This window comes from Tympanuchus pallidicinctus, unplaced genomic scaffold (assembly GCF_026119805.1).
Source record: "Tympanuchus pallidicinctus isolate F22 unplaced genomic scaffold, pur_lepc_1.0 scaffold3, whole genome shotgun sequence".
Taxonomy (NCBI): domain Eukaryota; kingdom Metazoa; phylum Chordata; class Aves; order Galliformes; family Phasianidae; genus Tympanuchus; species Tympanuchus pallidicinctus.
The window spans coordinates 22,180,590-22,200,815 of record NW_026294747.1 but is presented as its reverse complement, the minus strand read 5'-3'; the positions used below and the strand labels follow the sequence as shown (position 1 = coordinate 22,200,815).

Below are 20,226 nucleotides of genomic sequence, written 5' to 3'. Positions count from 1 at the left end.
CCGGGCCGCCCCGGTGCCGGCACGCAGGCGGCAGGAAACGCTCCCGACGCCGCCCCCCTCGGTGGTGGCCGGAAGCGCGCGGCGTGTCCCCGCCGGGGCGGCGGCGCTGGTGCCGAGGAGGCCGGGACCGACGTGGCCGGCCGGGGGAGGCGGGGCCGAGGGGCCGCCGGGCGGGGCAGGCCCGCGCCGAGCGGCGGCTGGATGGCAGCGTCCGCACGGGGCACGGCGGCGCTCGGTAACCGCGGGCGCGGGGTGGACGGCGGGAGGGGGAGTGTAGTTACGGGCGGCGGTGGGATGGGATGAGCGGGGGCGGCGGCGCCGTGTTTGGTACCGGCGGGGCCCGACCGCTGGGCACGGGTAGCGCCCGGCCGGGCCCGGGTTCCGCGCCGCCGTCAGCTCCGGTCCGGTCCCGGTATCGCTCCGGTTCGACTCGGCTTTGTCACGTGTGTGACCGCCGCGGTGCCCTGAGCCGGGAGTCCAGCCGCCGGCGGGATGAGGCGGACAAAGTTTGGGAAGGAACTCCGGTCGCGAGTCTGCGCTGCGGCGCGCTCGGCTCCGCGGGGAGCGCCGCTCGGGGCGGCCGGGGGCTTTGCGCGGCCCTGGGGAGCCCGAGGGGCCCGGCCGATGAGTACCCGGAGACGGCTGGCTGCCCCCCCGCAGCTCTGTCTCGTTCTGCGTTTGTCAGCATTCCTCTGATGGAAAAACAGAGCCCGCCCCCCCGGGAGCCGGCGCGATGTAGATGGGAACGACGGCGAGAGTGGGGCCGGCTCACCGCCCGGCGGGGAGCGGGCGGGGGGCAGAGCCCCTGTCCCAACCTGAGCGGTGAGCGGGGCCGCGCCTCCGCCTGCGCCTCCTTACGGGCCGGTAGCGGTAAGGTGGAGAAGGAGCGTTCAATCGTGATTTAATACGGACGACGTGTTTGCTAGGTGTCACATCCCGTGCTGCGGTACGCCATCGTTTCGAGGCCTGTGCACCTCCAGATTTTAGCTGCACGTGCTCTGATGTGTCTCTGATTTGCAGAAGTAAGTCTCTGTACCCTTTTGGAGGGGCACAAGCCTGTCAGAGCAGGGCTCGCTGTGGGCTGCCAGTGACTGGGAGGGAAGGGAGTGCTCTGGACAGCAGGGTCAGGGCTTCCAGCAGTTCAGAGTTCTCCACGGGACTGATGCAGGGAGGTGCTGTGTGGAGATTTTTGTTGGTTGGCTTGGTTGTTGGTTTTTTTTTTTTTTTTTTGGCAAAAAGTTATGCTCCCTCCCTGGAAAATAACTTTTTTTTTTTTTTTTTTCCGTGCAATACTCTTTTGCAACTCTAAGACTAGCCAACCGGCTTCCAGGGAGAACAGTTATTTATAAGAGTTGTTATAAAGAGCTTTTTCTCCTGCCGACATCTGAAATGTCATTGTGTCGCAGTGAGCAGTTGTGCTGAGACAGAACTGCATCTGTGTGGTCCGAAAAGGCAGTGTCCATGAGAGGTTGTGGCAGCTGGACTCTTTGCTTGCTGTTTGGTCTCCCTTCCACCCACTCAGGTGTGTATAAACAGCAGATTCCTGTGAATTTGTTCTTCCAGAGAAGGGAGGACCTCACTGGTACTGCAGCTCTGAATCATGGTCAGAGTGCACGGTCAGCTCGCAGACCGGCTCAGGACACAAGGTGCTGTTGCTGGTAGTGGTGAACAGGTTCTGATCTCAGCATGGGTGGGAGAGGGGATCCTGATGGGGCTCTGGCAAAACTGATGAGCAAATGTTACCTGTTCTTGTCTTACGCATCTTTTTTTAATGACCCATTTACCCTCCATGAGAAAAAGCACATCTAATATTATGTTGGTTTATCTCTCTGCCTCATAGTGGCTGCTGATCTCTGAGAACCCAAAACTGCTTTCTCTAGAAATTTCTCTAGGCTTCCCTAGCTGGGTTCCTGAAACAGATGCTGATGCCTTAAATTAGGGGTAGGTAAAGACCTTGTCCATCTTCTGCAGCTATAGTGGCAGGGTATTATTTTCTCCTTAAGCTTTTTTTGTCTTAGAACTGCGTCTTGATTGCTCCCTTCCTTCCCCTTAAATACATCTCAAGAACAGACAGTTTGAATTCAGAGACTTTAGAAACAATAAGTAAACTTAATGTCTCCTGAGGAGTGTGCAGCAATGAGGCTGAAAAGCAAAGGGGTTAAGGGGTAAAACCTGCCTTTTGTAGGGCAGGCAGTTATGATGTGTCAGGAAGAAACGAATGCTGGAAATGTGCTCTGAATAATTAGCCAAGTGCAAAGATCAGTGCAGGGCGATGCGCTGTTCTCATAGATGCTTTGTGAACAGGAATTTATTGCCTGAGATATGAGGTGGTGCTGAGCCACAGGGTGATGCTGGTCAGCTGGTGCAGGTGTGGAGAAATGTACTGTTTTTCCCTGTTGTGAATAACAAGGGGAAAAAGACCTGTGGGTCACAGGAGGTCAGCTGACAGAAAGATGAGACAGGGCAGTTGGTTTTCAGTCACTTATGACCTGTGGTTGTCCACCATCATCTCTCTCTGGAGATCCTCTATGTCCTTTATGAAAAAGATGAACCCGTATTTGCAGCTTGTTTTCAGAGGCCTGGATGTGCCATTTGTCATATGTTGTTGCCTCAAGCTGAGATCTATCCGTCTCAGAGACCCTCCCAAGTGTTCCTTGGGGCAGATATGGGCTCTGAGCAGGAAGGACTAAATGGAAGAAGTGGACCTGTTACATCAGTTGTTTTTTCTTTTCCAGATTGATTTCAAAAAGCTGCTAACTTTTTGGCAGCCATATCACAGAAGAGGCTGGTTTGTGGTGCTTTCTGTCATTGCTGAGCTGCAGAGCAGTTGTGCTGTGTGTATTCTTTGCATCTTCACATACGTATGGTGGTAGTACAAGTCCTGACGTGTTGCATTGGCTTTCTCCTTGCAGGGGAGCTGTTCTCAGTCATTTTCAAGGTCTAATCCTGTCATGAACACAGTCTGGGGTTGAAAGGGATGCCTGTCATTTTTAAAGCAGGAGATTATCTAAATGCAGGTTATTAAGCAGGTAGCTGGTAAGTGAAGAGAAGGCTGAGCCTGGTGTGATCTGCCTGTTGAATCCCTGCAACTCCCTGGGCAGATGCCTCTGACTGGGTGGCTTTGGTCTGTGTGATGTTTGGGACAGGAAAAAGACTTTGGTTATGGGATGGCTGATGTTTGCAGCGCATCTTATCTTGTTCTTTTGTTTTCCAAAGGGAAACTGGGGGGATTCAGTACTTTGTTTTAGTGTAGCTTTAAGGGTTTGAGTGCGTAGCTGTGCAGGGGACCTGAATCTTGGGGAGAGAAACTGAAGGAGCTGGCAGCATCCCCTGGGATGGAATATACCTGTATGTTCCAATGACAAGGGGTTTGCACAGCAGAGCTGGGCAGAGGGCAGCATCTCTGGCATCGTTACTCTCAGTGCCACCATCAGCCCAGTCCTGGCTCACTGCACTGGTGGACATGAGTTGGTACATGGGGAGCTGTGAGATGAAAATGCCCCTTGCTTCTGTCATTCACCATTCTCAATTCTAAAAGACTTGGACCTGAAGATCTTCAGCCTTTGGTAGGGACCTGCCAGTAGAAGAAGGATCTTAGGTGTAGAGGTGGGAGGAACGGACTTCAAGATCAGATCTGGTCTGTGCAATAAAAGAATCTGAATCGAGTGCTTACTCCTTTCCCCCTTCCCCCCCCCCCCCAAAAAAAAAAAAAGGAAAAAAAGTCCAGTATAAGAGATTCTGCATAACCTGTTTCAGTATATCACAATTTTGGCACTATTTAAATTTGTTTCTTCATGTCCAAGCCACACAGTTCCACCATGTGGAAGAGCTGAGCACTTTCCTCTTTCCTTGTGACTTTTGATATAAGCAGACTGCTCTGTTCCTTCCAGTGTTATCTTTTCAAGACTAAACGTGCCTGGCTTCTTTGGTCTTCTTGTCCAGATCATGCTTTCTAAACTCCAGTTTTTGTTTCTATCCTTCGGAATGTCTCTGATTTTTTTTACATCTGCTTTATGAAGCACAGTATGTGGGTAGGTGCAGTCTTTTGGCTAACGTGTCCCTTGTCGGGAGAAAAATAAAATCACTGCCTCTGTGTCACACAAACAACATAGCTATTAATGTGTTCCAGGATGTCATTTGCCTGCTTTGTAGCAGGCTTATCTTGCTGGCTCGGAATTAATTTCTGAATCAGTGTAATCCATGTATGCCTCTTATTTTATTTTTTCTTTGGCGTGTTGGAGTTAATCTCTTGTCATGCCCATTTGATTTATTTGTCTACCATTTTGTACTCATCTTTGCTGAGATTGGTTTAGCAGTATGTAATAGGTAGGTCAGTATCCTCCTTCACAGAGCTGCAGGACCCTGTCCCTTTAATGTTCATTTCCATTGCTCGCTGCAGCTGGGCCTTCCTCCAGCAGTGATCTAGTTCAGGGACCAAAACTGGACAAACCTCTTGGGTTTAAAAAAAAAATAAATATATATATATATAATATATATATAATATAAAATATATATATATAATATATATTATATTTATATAATATATAATATTATATGTATTATATATTTTATATATATATATTCATTTGTTTTGAACCCGCTCACTTATGGTGTCAGGTGTGAACATGGGCAGGGGATACTGACTGAGGGGATGTGGGATGAGGGGCAGCTCTGCGGTGGTGTGAGCCCTGAGATTTGTTTTTGACATCTTGATTTTTGTCTTGATTATTTCAGACCCCTTTCTGTTTGGCTGTTATTTAATGCCTTGCTATCTTTATTCCTTTCTTATCTTGCAGGTAACTACAAACTGATCACTTAACTTGATCAAGGATCTTTCAGAGGACTGAAGTTACTGGTCTGTAACTTCTTAAGTCTCTCCTCCATCTCTCTTTATTTCTTCTTCTTATAAAGGTAGATGAGGCATGATGCTTCTCCAGCCTTCTGTGGCCTTTGCATATTCCTGTAAATTTTCAAAGATGCTTCAGAGATTACCATGACTGGTTTCTTGAATGCTTTCAGGTGAATGCCATTATTTCCTCTCAGTCTACAGCTGCCATGTGAACAGTTGTTATGCTGTTCTTTTCTGACCCAGTCTTTTCTCCTGTTTGCAAACTAATTTCTCTTGTCACATTTCACTTTTTCTTCTGAAGACTGAAGGAGGCATTTGTACTTCAGTCTTTGTATCATTTGCTTTCCTTTCCTGTTTGCTTATGAGTAATTATCTTTATTTTCCTCTTCTAACAGCCCTTTTTCTTTCAAATTTTCTTGTGACTGAAGAGTGCTTAGTAACAGCTGTGCAGACTTTGATTAAGACTCCATCTAACCCAGTATCCTTCTTGGAAACATTAAAAATAGGGCACATATAATTGATACTTTTCAGCCTCTGGCTCCTTTCAGACAGAGATTTTTCTGAGCCTAGTGTGAGCCATCTAACCATATACAGTCAATAGATTTATTTTGTTATTGTTTGTGTCCTGTCCTGTGTTAAATCCACCTCAAATTTTCTTTTCTTTTTTTTTGAGAAGTGCCTGCACACAAGTTACCTGTTAGTGAAGAGTTAAAACTGCTTTTATTTTGTAGCTGACATTGTCATTGTGTGATGGCTGTTAGGACTTACATTTGAAGAGACAATCATTAATTATCTATCACTATTCCTGCTCTTTTCACCACTCATAACTTTATGAACCTCTACTTTTTAACCTGTACCTTTTAGTTGCCTATTTTGTCACATGCTTGTTTTGTCACATTTTTGGTTGTCTTTTCTATACAGTAATCCCACAACCACATGTCTCTCGGTTTTTGTAATTCTAATGTACTAATTCCATGATAAAAAGTACCAGAGAGAAAACTGGTACCAAAAGGCAGAGAGAAGACTAATCCTTCTAGCACCTCTGGTGAAGATCTTTCTCTGAGACCTTGGAAAATTGATGGGCAAAGATGGGGACCTGGGGGTCCAGGCTTTGTGGAGTCCCCGTCCAAAGCACTACAACAGAGATGGTAGAAGGCAGACTCCTTCACAAGATGTCTCGTGCACAGTTTCAGATGCCTGATGATAAACAATGTTCGTTACTGATATGTTGATGGCAGAATTTTGCGTTTCTTTTGGGGGGGAAGGGGAATATAAGATGTTGAGGGACAGAGTCCCTGGCTGTTCCTCCTGGGTGGTGGGAAGGAGCCTCTTGCATGCTCTCAGAACTGCTCTCATCTGTTCTTTTCAGAGATTGGCCAGCCTGGTTGAGACCGCTTAGCGATGACAAAACGAAAGCTTCTGCTTAATGGGACGTTCTGCTTGATTCTGATCGTGGCCTGTGAAGCTCAGCAACTTCCGAGGAATCATGCTGCCACCAGTTCTGGCCCTCTGTGTGAGAAAGAGGCAGAGTCCTGGGGAAACCTGTTAAGCAGTGAGCGGCTGGATGCCTGGATCTGTTCCCTCATTGGCTCGTTCATGGTGGGGCTGAGCGGAATCTTCCCTTTGCTGGTGATCCCCTTTGAGACAGGAGCTGCTCTACGGTCGGAAGGTCAGCCTGCTACCTGCATTAGCCTTCCTGAAGCCATAGGTCCTGGGTTATGATTGTGACAAACAGAACCTTGGATCATGCCAGTGTCACAGATATACAGTCCTCCAGTAAAGGCACTACATTTACTTTAGGCCATACCTGTCAATTTGATAGGGGGTTCTCTCACAAATGCAAGTCCTGGAAGGAGGCTGTACAAAGAGTATCACTTGTTGTACACCCCAGGGAGCTGCCTAGTCCAGAACTTCCCACACACAGCTGTCCTAGCCAGGTGGGACAAGGGCTTCTTGCACTCCAGCTATTTCTTTCATGCTCTCTGTTTTGAAAGCTTGGCTTGCAGATGCTTCTAATTGAGGTCTTTTTGTGCAAAAGCTCAGCTGGAAATATTTTGACTTCTAGCTGAGTCATAATTGGGTTTTGTTTATTCTTTTAGCTGGATCACGTCGTTTGAAGCAGTTGTTGAGCTTTGCAATTGGTGGACTACTGGGGAATGTGTTTCTCCACCTGCTTCCTGAAGCCTGGGCCTATACATGCAGTGCAACAGCAGGTATGAAAGCTTTATATTCCTAGAAGCTGTCTATGTTGTGCTTACTGCTACATTTTTTGAGTTTTGAAAACACAAGGCCAACTAGGCTGGGTCAGCCCTGGACCAAAGACAGGTCTGGTATTCTGCTTTGAATAATGTGTGAAAGCAAATGCCTAGAGAAGAGTATACAAGAATAAAAAGATGTAACACGTTCCCTTTGTATGTGCAATCCTCCAAAGATTTCAAGATTGGAAACTTCCTGAGCTAGATATAGGCTTTTTTGTTGTTTTGGTTTTTTTTGTTTGTTTGTTTTTTAGTAACTTGTAATGGATTACATGAACTACATGAATGTGTTTACCATCTCAGATGGTAGACATTTTGCCCTTCAGAGCCACCTTGCCTATAAATCTACCCTTATCACAGTGCTACTCTTAGAGCCTTTTACTTGGAACTGAGGCCATTCCATTGGTATTTAGTCAGTTTGAGCCCAAATGCATTGCCCTCCTAGTTTTTGCTCCAGGAGAAGCCATGGAAAATTTACTGTCAGTAGAGCCATTGATTAAGATGGTGTCTGGAAAGGTGGGGAAGGAAACAAGTACAGGTGATGGAGACCTGTGTTGATAAGCAAGCTGAAATGTTGGGATTTGGATGGGACTTGTGGTGTCCATGTATCTCTTTCTTTTCTTGGATAGTCTGGCTTGTTTAAAACCTACAGGGATTGTATCTTTCTTCTTTGGCAAACATGTAACAAGAAGGCAAGTGTTATTGTGTCCGGTCAGTTGAGGAACCAAGAAATTCTCTGCTAAAAGTGAAAAAGCAGGGGAAAAGATGTTTTGGTTTTTCCAAACTTTGTTATGTCTATTTCTTGGGACTTCAGATCCTCCACAAATCTGTTGGCTCTTTGGTCCACTTCCTGTTCATGGCTCTGGTACTGTTAGCAGAACCTGCTGTCCTTTTTTACTCCCTTCCTACAGTGGCTCCCAAATGTCTTCCTGCACTAGCTTGTTTGCATCTGACATTGTTCTGAAGCATGACGGTTTCCATGACCCATATATGCCCCACTGCAGAATTGTTCTGTTCTTCTACTGCAATGCAATCTCAATTTCTGCAGCCAGGCTGAATGGTTGATTATCTCACACACTTGGCAGTGTTTGAAAAGAAAGATTAAGCCCAAAGCTATAAAAACTTGCCCAGGTGTGGCAGAAAGGCGAAGGTGAGTCCATAGCTCTACTAATGGTAGACTTCATGTTAGGGCTTGCTTTTTCAGTAGACAGAGGTGCAGGATTTTTTGTTGATATAATCTTCTCTTGCCTCAGGGGGACAGGGAAGTTGCTAATGTTATCAAGAAATGATCTGGATTGCACTACTGAAGTAAAAGGGGTGGTGGCTCTCACTCTGAGAGTTCTGAGATGATATCTCTTAGATCAAGAATGAATAGATTATAAAGTTACTTGCTATGAGATATGCTTGGTCCCTACTTCTCGCAGGGACAGGTAGTTTTGTTGTTTTTTCCCCGTATGGGAAGACGCTGTTCTTGATAGTAACATGAAGATTTTTCTCTCATTCCTCAGGAGAAGGGCAGAGCTTTCAGCAGCAGAAGCTTCTGGGTCTCTGGGTGATCATTGGTTTCTTGACTTTCCTGGCACTAGAGAAGATCTTCCTAGAGAAAGAAGAGGAGGGATGCCCTGGTGCGGTAAGTGAGCAGCCAGAGGGGAAGGTGTGCTGTTCTGTTTGGATCATGAGTCAGATATGTAAGCACTGTACTGAGCACCTCATCTGCTCTATCTGATAGACTCAGCAAATGATCTTGGAGCCGCAAGTAGCTTGTCAATGAATCTTCTTACTGCTGTTTTGACACTGAGTACTAGAAGTTGTTTAATCTCTGGGCTTTGGTTTTGTGGTTTTTAGCTGAGATCTCTCGCTCTGGGCTGGTTTTGTTCTTGATGTGGTATATATGAAAGAGAGCTCCCCTCCTGTACAGACTGGGAGCTGGAGTGTTCTGTGGTTAAGACATTTACTCAGATAAGCTTTGAGGGATGACAGTGTTGCTGATGTGTTCCACTGAGCAATTGTGACTCACTCTCCTCCTGGATCCTCAGTCAGGACAAAGACCAGCATTCTTTGGAAGACCTGAGTATGGTCTGATCCAGGCATTTATTCCATGGAATTAACATGGTAGTAGGGATTTATAGTTGGCCAAGTCATACTATGTGGTGGTTCACACATGAGTCACCCAGCAGTAGAAGGGAAGCACCAACAAAGAGGGACCAGGAGGTAATGCCAAGATAGAGGAGAGTGGCTAGTCTTAAGCCATCTCACAGTTCCTAACAGCAGCTGTTCAGTACTTGCTGTGCCATGCCTTTTGAGAGATAAAAGTGCAGGTCAGACACTGGACAATAGCAATTAGGTAATGCTTTGACTGGACACAAGAATTCTGAAATAAACTGCGACTTTTGAGACTGAATTCTAAGATGAACAGTTTATTTGGAAGCTGACAGTCCCATATATAGAAAAATTCTATGGACTAAATTATCCTAGCACACTAGGAAAAACAGAACTTTTTTCCTCTGCCCCCTGCCCCAGTGAAGTTGAGTTTTTATGGGTAGCGGCTGCCAGCAGGACTGACAGATTGAGCCCCTCATCTCTCCAGTGGAACCTTACTCATGTCAAAGCATGACTGATTCCCTCTCTCTCTGCTTTCCTTTTCCTGATCCTTAAGGAAGTCCTTGCTCTTGTTTGACACCAGAGATGTGACTCTCTGAAATCTGTCTTGTTTCTAGCTGTTGTCGTGGTTAAACTGGCCTACTGATTGGTGTTGAAAGGACAAAACCATTAAGGCTGAAGGGTTGGATTTCTGACACAGATTTGCACTCTTTGCTGGGGACAAAAGAGCAGTAACAAGCTGTTTTCTGCTGATTTAGGGCTGTGATTACAAGACCCCTTCTGGAAAGATTCCCAATGGAAGTGGCTACCCTCTATCAAAGGTGGCAGGCAAATCACAAAGAGCAGAAACAAATTCAACTCTGTGTAACGGCTCTTCTCTCCCGTCTTGTCGAACGGACAACAGAATCAAGGTAAGAGATGCACAGAGTGTTTGTTTCTGATTAGCAGCTATCTGTTCCCAAAAGAGTGAGCCTGTTTTCTGCTTCTATCTCCAAACCTGCATTTCCCATCATTCCTTTTTGCTCTATATCATCTGACTCTTACAGTGAGTAAGACTCTGACTCTTACTATTCTGGGAATTAAAAAGGTTAAGATTTGTTTGTTTGTTTTTCCCCTGTAGGTTTCTCTCCTAATTTAGCTTCTTAAATCAGCTTTCCATGTTAACTTGTAGTGCTGGGGTAAGGTAGATCAACAAGTTCATAGGATAAGATATGAAGAATGGAAAAGGAGGACCGTGTCATTGGGCAGAGACTAGTCTTTAGGCTGGCTTTGCTTTCAATTTTGTTACTTTCTTTTCACTGTGGAAAACTCTGACTGAATAGTACAAATGAGAGTAAAAGACAAGTTTGGCTGAGAGAAGACCTGTATTTTGAGTTTGAAAGCTCTTAAGAATATGAAAGTTTGTAGGAAGATGACTATGAACAGAAGGTGTGGTTGCACAGTCTAGCCCCAAACTGGATGTGTGGTCAGTCAGAAGCTCTTCTTGGTTTTCGTACTTTAAGTCAGTTTTGCTATAACTTTGTTTTTCTTTTAACACTATATGAAAGATGTGCTGTGATCACTGGGTGTTTCAGTACCTATCACGTTCATGCAATTGGTACACAACACTGCACAATCTGTAAGGTGCTGCACTGGTGTTACTGGAGGTGATAGCAGTGCAGAAATCAGTATGATGAAACACTGTGGCATGACTTTAGAAAGCTGTATACCTGGAGCTATGGGCTTTGAGTCCATCACTGATTTCAAGTAGAAATGAAATGCTGATGAGGGACACAAATGTTCAGGGCCTTTTCCTAATGAAAGAAATGATGATGTGATTAATGCTAATTCATATGGCAAAACTGAGAAACTTGAGCTAAATTTTTAATTTGTCTTAATACAGGCAGATATTAAGCCATAGGGTAAGAAAGAATGCAGATCATGCTTGCAAGACAGGGACAGTTTCCAGGAAGTCAATGCCATGGAAAAAAGTACAGGAATAATGATAGGAAGTTGTTTGAATGCATTCCTTCCATTATGATAAAGTCAGGAGGATGAGTGGGTGAGTAGGAAATAGTACGTAAGACAAAAAGCAAGTGTTTCTGCCCATGTAGCTGTAGACTTGACTTTCTACATAGCAGCATACCTGAATTTTTCTGTAGCATTATTCATTATATCCAAAATGGTACCAAAAAATTGCAGTGTGATCAGGAAGTACCTGAAGTAATCGCTTCTGGTTTGCAAAATGTGGAAGAAAGTGTTTTAGCCTTTAGTTTTACAGATGCGATAAATCAGGGCTGACTTGAACTGTACCAATAGCTGTGGTAGAGACATGACTGAAGAGCTAAAGTTGTACTGAATAGGAACAGATTAGAAATTGAAGGCAATTCTGTAACAGAGAGTAACTTGACAGTGCACGAGTTCTACCTAGTCATAGAATCTATGTCGCCTCTGGGTTTTTAAGCTGTGATTTAAAATGTTTTCTACAAAACATGCTATAGCTTAAGAAACTGGGCTTTATGCAGAAATGAAAGGAGGCTCTCTCAGTTGTGTTATGTATGTCTAGATGATTGTAGAGAGGCTTTCTAACTTTGAAATCCTAGTATGTCTGTTTTCAGTCTTGCAGACTATTCTGAATACACATGAAATAGAAGATAATGAGTTAAGGGGTAGTTTTAACTTTCTACCTTCTGCACACATAATCTTAATATTTTAATAACCTTTCTGGTAGGGGAGAGATAACTAAAACTACCAAGGTACTCCTGCTTTGTTACCTTATTTTGTTAGGAAACGATGTTAGCAGCTATTCCATCTGTCTGTCCATCTGTTCTGCCTTTCATTTTTCAGTAACTTCTGAATCTGTAATTAAGCTTACCCAAGTTCAAGAGGGGTGATTGTCTCAAGGGTAATCAGATTTTGAGTTCCATAAAAATCAGCATAGTTCCATAAAAATCAGCTAGAGGAGGAATGCACACTAATGTGCTGTTGAAAACTCTGGTAGAAATTAGGTGTTGCATGCTGCTTGGCAGAGCTGCCTGGCTGGCAAATCAGCAGGTGAGTCTCATTGCCACTGTCTGGTGGGAGGTGGCTGTCATGGGCTATGCTGGGTGAAAAGGAACATACAGATAAAGCCTTGCTGGAAGCAAGGTATGTGTCCTCAAAGAAAAAAATCCACAGGAAATCTTTCTTTGGTTCTACTATGCATTCAGTAATGCTTATTTTCAAAAAACAAAAAGATACAATTTGAAGAAAAAGCGCCCTTCAATGCTCCAGTAATTAGTAAGCTGCAATTGGTGATCCTCTTTGAGTGCAAATAATGCTTCCCACCTGCAGTATTCAAGCTAGGACAAGTTGTTACAGCAGCAGCAAGAGAGTAAAGGTTCTAATATACCTGGCATCATTTGCTCTCAAACATAGATTGCTTCTATTCTACATCACAGCCTTTATTCATTCAAAAAGTGAAAACACTGTAGAGTACATTTTCCTTGCTTATCATTCATTTTTCCTGTAGCAGAGATCCTTGCAGATTTGTAGAAGTATGTTTTATTGCACAGTGACATTAATTCTGACTCATGAACATAAACGCTTCATCTTGCTGTGCTCTTTATGAACGATGAGAGCATCCTATTAGATATTCGCAGAATGCAAATGTCAGAGGCTCATAACTGTCAAATCAACCCAATTTATTTCTGAACACTCCAAGGCTTTGCTTCTTTCAGTGACAGCTTTTGCCCAAGCTGCTGACAAGCAGAAGTCGTAATGTTTTAATCATGAAGTCTATTTTTTGCCTTTACAGTGGTATGGGAAATCATTTTTGTGTAAAACGTCTGTGAATAATTATTACTAGCCCATGGGGAAAATGCAATCACATAAAATCCCAACGTGGGAAGAAGAAATTGTAGGCAGTCATATTTAACTGAAAATAAGGAATGATAAGAAAAACTGCTGTGTTTGTGAATCTGTCTGCACACGTTATTACTTTGTGTTTTCTGTAGTTAGAAATACATACAGGGAACCTCTGCATCCATTTTGGAGATGTTACTTAAATCTTGACTTAAACATTGATCCTTAGGCAGGCTTTGCTTAATTCCTTATTTTCATATTTCACGTTCGTATGCACTTTGAAAAGTGTAAAGCCTTTGAAGATGTTCAGAGATTGTGTAGTGGAAAGTACTCTGCAGACAGGTGATGCTTTTGAAAGAGATACTTCACAGAAACTTCTTCCTGAGCTGTGTCATACAGATGGCAGGAAGATTCCCCAAGGAGAGGTGATAGAAGCAGGGAAGAGCAGGAGACTGAAAAGGGCCTCTGAAACCCATTGGCATGTGTGTGTCTCCAGCTAAACTTTGGCACCTTGTGGTAAAGTAAGAGCTAGAGGGTCTTTCCTTGGTACTCATTGGCTGCTGCCCTGTATCTGCAGCTAATGTATGCCAGATTCGTTCTTGCAATCCAGAGAGCCTGGATTGATAATAAACTTCAGTGAGCTGCAGTGTCTCAGGACCTACACGCTGTTTTTTTAATTGTTAAAGAAGGTGGGGAGGAAGCACAAAAGCCTGTGAGCAGATCATCTTGGGTGGTACCCTTGTATCACTTTACATCAGGTATATAATCTTTCTGAAGATGAACATGCTTAACATGATGGCGAAATCTAACATAGAGATGGACTTTTGAGAAAGGAAGCTGGTATAGGCTTTTGATGTTCTGAAGTGTATCTGCATTTGTACACTGATACACATGCTCTCCAGCCTCCCAGCAGGTGTTTTTGAGGGGGGACTGTCATCACTTTCTTCTTTCTTCTCTTCTTTGTTAAGGGAAAGCAAACCCACATGCAGAAGCTTTTTTTAGTACAACATTTCAAGATTTATTTATTTTTAAAAAGCAATTTCAGCAGCATTTGTTCTGTTGCATTGTTGCCAACTTTTGAAGGAGATATTTAACAGCCAGGTATTAAAATACATGACTAGAAGATAAGTCAGGTCACATTTATAGCCAGTCACCTGTGTAAGAAAGTGAAGTGTTTAAAATTTGGCTCATTTTGAATTGGATATTTTGACTTCATTGTTTTTCCTTTTTCATTTTGCGTCTGTGTTGGGAGCACCTTTGTCATTTGCATTCTGTCTCCATTACTCCTCCAGTAAGATGACTTTCCTAATCTCAGACAATACTTGCCTGCCCCAAAAGTGAGTTTTTCTTAAGTATTTAATTTCTACTTGAGCACTGATGTAGTTTGTCGCCAGAACTGCTGTGTCCTTATTGTTGCCATCTGAACGTGACTTTGTAACCTGTGCCTTGTCTGGTGCTTCGTTTTGTCTTATATCTCTTTATCAGCAGCTCTTCCTTCTCTTTGCAGATCAGCGGGTACCTCAATTTGCTGGCCAACACTATTGATAACTTTACGCATGGCCTGGCAGTAGCAGCCAGCTTCCTGGTTAGCAGAAAGGTAAGGTTTCTGTCACCAGCTTTATACTGAAATGGAGATGCTTGTTCTCAAGTTCGTATTTAAAAAAAAAAAAAAAAAAAAAAAAAAAAAAACAAAAAAACCAACAACAAAGATTTGAAGAATTATTTTCTATTTTCTGAAAGTTTCTGAGAAAAAAGGACAAATCTGACCCTTTGTTGCAGAGCTCCTCCAAACCATGTTTGTTCTTCACCCAGATGTCTGGGGAGGGGTTAGCTCATCTGCCCTTGTAAATAAGAATCCTGGATAAAGAATATGTGCGCTTGCTAGAAGAAATCTGAGGGACTGTTTCCAAAACACCTTTTCTCCTCTGCTGTAGGTTGGGTTCCTAACCACGATGGCCATTCTCCTGCATGAAATACCACATGAGGTGAGAGGGCTTTGTGTCTTGCCATTGGGGAGGGCATTAAAAGGGTGTTTTATTGCCTAGGTGAGGAGAGCTGAATCTGCGTTTCCTTGTTCCTTCTCCTCTGGGAAACATGAAGTGCAGAAAGTTAAAAACAGTCTACAAGTACTTGTTTTGTTAAGGATATCCTCTGACTGAGAATGTTTGTTTACTGTTGACTCTTGATTTATGTAGGTTGGGGACTTTGCAATCCTGCTGCGGGCTGGGTTTGACCGCTGGAGTGCAGCGAAGATGCAGCTTTCTACAGCTCTGGGGGGAATTGTAGGAGCCTGCTTTGCAATATGTGCACAGTCACCAAAAGGAGCAGGTAAGGCTCCCCAAGACTTCTCTAGGAATATGGGGGGTCAATGATCTCCTTGAATATGTTTTCATTCCTTTATCTGTTCTCTCGTATGGCTTTGTCTCCATAATAGTGATAGCTTTCTGTACTCGTGCAGGGGAAACTGTAGCCTGGATCCTCCCTTTCACTTCTGGAGGATTTCTGTATATTGCCTTGGTAAATGTTGTGCCTGATCTTCTGGAGGAAAAGAACCCATGGTAAGTGCTTCTTCCTGTTGTACTGCAGCACTTCTGACTGCTATGGAGCAGCATTCTGATGGTCCCCATGCCTGTTCTGGGAGCACATGAATGCCAGCTTCCCAAATCCCATTGACAAAGGCACTGTTCTAGCTGTTGAACTTATGGAACTATGAAGACTCTACAAAACATGAAAACCTTCCAATGGGTCAGTCCCAAAGGTTGTACTAGTGTAGTAAGTAGCCCAACCAGCTAAAGCAGGGTGCTGAGGAATATGTCCAGTAAGGTGACCCTTTTCTGTCTGTCTTCTCTTGGCATCTGGTGGCTTAGGAGCTGTAAGAACCAGGGCCCCATGTAGGTTTTTGTGTCTGATGACCTCACGTGAACCTATCCAACCTATCCTTCACATGCTTCTTACATCTCTTTTAGACCCTGTGTATTACTCTGGGCTTTCTGCAGTCTTCTGTAATTTCACTGCACTGCATGAAATGATGCTTCCTATTATCTGTTTCTTAGTCTCTTACTTTATTAATTCTGATTAGATGTCACTGTGTTGCTGTGTGACTAAATGATAAGTTTCCTTATCTACGTTATTATGTATAACTCAGTATATAATTCTAGTATATGCAGCCTTTCTTCATTTGTGTTATTCTAGTTTCTTGGAGCCTGAATGAGGCTGTGGCAGCTGTACCACAGTAAATCTCCTCTTGGATCTCCTGGCGGAGCACTCCCTGAATGCTCCCATATATTTTAGCTGTAATGACAGGTTAACTCCAGTAGTTTGTCTAAGAGACCTTCACTAATCTAGTTCATTTTCACTGAAACCAATCAGGAAGTGCTCCAAAACAGCGCTGTGGTTGCATCTGAGGAGGCAGGAAGCTTTGGTAATTGCCAGCTGGAAGCTTTCTTTTGGGTTGGTAACCTCCTGTGCTGGTACAGATGTTTGCAGACTATGGAGAGGTAGTAGGTACATAATCACTTTTAGCACCACCTTAAATTTATGCTTGGTTAAGGAGGGGTAAAATTCATCAGCTTTTCCTTTTAAATTGTGACCATTTGTTAAGTTGAATGAGGTCCCTAATCCTTGCTGCACAAGTGCTGGTTCTCTTGTGAGAAAAAGCGCAGGAGTCTGCACTTGAGTAGCTGAGTGACTGAATCAGCTTAAATTGATTTTGAAACCTAAAGTTGAACCTTGCAGCTGAGAGATCATTTGTGTGCCAGATTACAAACAGCATCTTAGTTTGGGGTGCTGGGAAGGAGTCTTCTCAGCTGTGTTAATGGTGTCATGCAACTGCCATGTTCTTTTTAAGATAGATTTGGAAGGCACAGAACAAATCAGTCATGAGCCAATAGACTGCTGCCTATTGAAACTAGTTGGTCTATGCTGTCTCCTAATTTTGCTGTTTCTTTCCCCAGGAACTCCCTGCAGCAAGTTCTGCTCCTGTGTACAGGCATTACAGTCATGGTGCTACTTGCTCACAACTGACTGACTTCTTCACAGACCTCATGATGCCTCCCAGAGCTACCACAGAGACTCTGAGATGTTACAAAGCAATAAGGAACACTAGTGTTACTTCCTATGTGTGTGTGCAGATCTGGCTGCTAGTGTGAGAAGCAGGTGAGAGAGGAGGTCTGGGTGTGTAAGACCTGTCTCTCCCATCCCTGTTCTGCTAAAATCCCACACACTGGGGCTTCATTATATTTTTAATGGAGCAAACAGTGCGAAGAATGAACTGAACAGATGCTTCACTGAGAATGGATGATGTTTCATTTGGTTCATTCTGATGGAACCGCACCTCCCAAGGTCTTCTGTGAAAACAACAAAGGTGGTTCTTGCAGCTGATGAAGAAGAACTTATTCTACCACTCTAAGGGCTGGAGACAGAACAGGGATGGCAAAGCAACAGTAACCCAACAGCTTTAGCCTTGGGTAACTCCTTACCCATGAGGAGTTACAGTGCTAAGAAAACCTGCTTTGTAGATAGAGAGGAAAGGCTCCTTGTCAACTTCTCTGGCTTTTCATTGACATCACTTTTTTCTAAAGGTAGTATTAGCTTAGGCAGTCCACTTTTGTCTGTTTTGTACTGATGTTGAAAACAAGCCAAGAACTTGAGGCATTTCAGAATAGGTTACTACAGTTAAATGGCTCAGTTTGGAGATAACTTGCCTCAGCCTTTACCACTCCAAAAGTCAGCACAGCCTGCTTTTTTTTTTTTTTTTTCCTGAAAAATGGTCATAAATGTTCTATTGCCAAACTATAAGCTTACCTACATCTGAAAAGAATGCCATATAGCTTCTGCTACTGGCTTCTCTCTCCTCATAACCACTATCTGAACGTGGCTCTGAGCCTGCTCTCAAGACCCAATTCACCCAACCATTTGCCCCACATCGGTCTCAGAGTCTTCCTTAGATGGAATGGTTAGCATGTTATCTGGCATGCTACTGCAGTCTGGGACTGCCATGACTAAGGTCTGTCTGGGCAGTTTGGACAGTGACTGAACACAGTACAGCCTGGTTATATACAGCATATATTCCAGGTTAATTTTTCCTTTGTTCATCTTGGGTGGTCTTTGTTATTTAAGGGTGTGTTATAACCAAATGGTTGATTTGTGGGCTTCATGCCTCATGGTGGAGTTAGTCTGCTGGAGATGAACACATAAGAAATAATACTGCTGGCTCAGCAGCAGGGAATACTGGAGAGAGGGTGAAATGGAAAGGGTGAAACTGCTGGTGGAAAGAATCTGGGTCTGGAAAAGCTGTGTGGTAAGTAAGGAGAGAAAATGCAATAAGCGTGCTTTAAAGTTTTTCTGTTGTACAATGCTTGGGATTAAATTTTTTGGCAGTTTTAGACCAACAAAAATTAATTATATTTCTAGTGCTTTGCCTGTCTTGGCAAAGCTTGCAGGGCTGAGCAGGCCCTCATTCCCCAGGGATGCGTTAGTACCACAGAGGTGTGCACAGTTGCCTTCTGCAGAGTTTGTCTTCTCTTTGCATAAATCTGTTTAGAAACTGGTCTGATTGAACTAGCAGAATCATTGGACACAAAACAGGTGCCACAATTTGCACCGATTCAGTTCTGTTTTTAAATAGCTTTTGTAAATCAATATGACTCAAAGACTTTGTCTGCACAAAGCCTTATTGAGAGGGCTCATCCCTTGAAGGGGTCATTTGGGTCAGAGCAGTGAGACAGGTATGCTGCCCACAGCAGAGATATTTACTTCCCTGAGAGATTCCTGAACTGTAGACACTCTTATTTTCTTATGACAGCTCCTGTCCTACTTTTCAGAGAAAGCTGGAGAGCTTATGCTTGCAGCTCTCTCTGCCCGGGAACTGCTATCTAAAATTTTCCTTACTCTAGGCTCACAAAATAACTAGTTTCACAAAGAGGGAAGCTTAGTGCAATTATTATTATTATTATTATTATTATTTTCTTTAAAAGTTGCTATTCTTTGCCAGCTTATCCCTCTGTCATTCAGTTGTTTAAAGTCTGAATGTAGCATCCACTTTTCCAGGGATAAGGATTAATCTGATTATTCTGCAGGAACTGGGGGACTATACTAATCCCTTCATTCTGTAGTTTCCCCTGCTCTCTCTGGGGTCTGAAGCTAACTGGACCCTATAGTAGTAGGGCTCTAGAGGAAGAGTTTGCAGAGGAAGATGTGACTGCTTTTTCCCAAGATGTCTTTCTTAAAATTAGAATGGCATTTAATTTAAGTTGAAGGGTTGCCAGGTGAGAGCCTGTGAGTTGGCGTTATTGCATCAGAACTGAGTCTTGCCAAGACTAAACCACAGTCAGGAATTCATGCTCAGCATTCAGGAATGTCAAGCGGTTGATGCTGAAAAAAGAATTTCTGAGTTGTTTTCCTTGGCTGATACCAGAGGCCTGAGAGTCTGTAGTTCTTGGGAAGACACCCTGTAGGAGGTAGCAGAGGGCTTATGGGAGGGGCTGGTTAGTTTTCCTCTATGTGCAATGTCAGCCCTGGGGCTAAGGATGCAGAGCCTTGGGAGGAAATGGAGCATCACTCCATCACATTTGTCACTTTTGGAAATGCAGAGAGACTAGTATTTTCTAAGCTCTATTTTTTCAGCTGCTCTTATGCATTTTCCCCCTTCATCTGTATTGGTCTGCTCTGCATGGAGACAATAGAGATGAAATAAATAGTTTTCAATGTGGGTTTGTGTTTTTTTTTTGTTGGAATTCAAATTACACATTCAAATTTCATTTGTATTGGAAGTGTATCTCTGGGTTAGTCTAAAAACAAGTCTGGACTGTTTTCTCCTCTAAACTTCTCAACAGAAGGGAAAGTTTCTAACCCAGTTTGCTGTTACTGCTGCCATGGCACTTTGGGTTAGGAGTGCAGTGGTCTGATCATATTTCTTGATTGCCAATCTCGGTCCCCTGGAACCACCAGGTGAGTTACTCCTCTTTGAGAGGAGAATTTGCATAGTAACTGAGTATCCAGAGAGTTCTGCAAATATGGTTGGTTTGGTTTTGTTTTTTGTTTTTTTGTTTTTTGTTTTTTTGTTTTTTGTTTTTTTGTTTTTTGTTTTTTTGTGATAAAAGTGATTTTATTTTATCTTTTTTTTCCATCTAAAATTCACAAAGCTACTACCTACCTGGTAGTTAAGTTCTTCAGCACTTGACACAGAGCTGGTTACCTGCC

At 43.6% G+C, this 20,226-nt stretch overlaps 1 protein-coding gene across 3 annotated transcripts; it reads left to right on the top strand.

Annotated features, from left to right (window-relative positions):
• The first annotated feature begins 120 nt into the window (after positions 1-120).
• SLC39A13 (solute carrier family 39 member 13) lies at positions 121-19,735 on the top strand. Of its 3 annotated transcripts, none has more exons than XM_052695988.1 (11): positions 128-235; positions 4,797-4,855; positions 6,219-6,518; positions 6,949-7,062; positions 8,613-8,734; positions 9,963-10,115; positions 14,534-14,623; positions 14,961-15,011; positions 15,222-15,354; positions 15,485-15,584; positions 16,980-19,735. In XM_052695988.1, exons 3-11 carry the CDS (start codon positions 6,251-6,253, stop codon positions 17,047-17,049), a joined length of 1,101 nt encoding a protein of 366 aa, XP_052551948.1. In that variant the 5' UTR covers positions 128-235; positions 4,797-4,855; positions 6,219-6,250; the 3' UTR covers positions 17,050-19,735. The 3 variants fall into 3 exon arrangements, with proteins under 3 accessions (XP_052551950.1, XP_052551948.1, XP_052551949.1); XM_052695989.1 differs by lacking the exon at positions 4,797-4,855 and adding an exon at positions 4,912-5,019 and having other exon boundaries at positions 162-235; XM_052695990.1 differs by lacking the exon at positions 4,797-4,855 and having other exon boundaries at positions 121-235.
• The last annotated feature ends 491 nt before the right edge of the window (positions 19,736-20,226 follow it).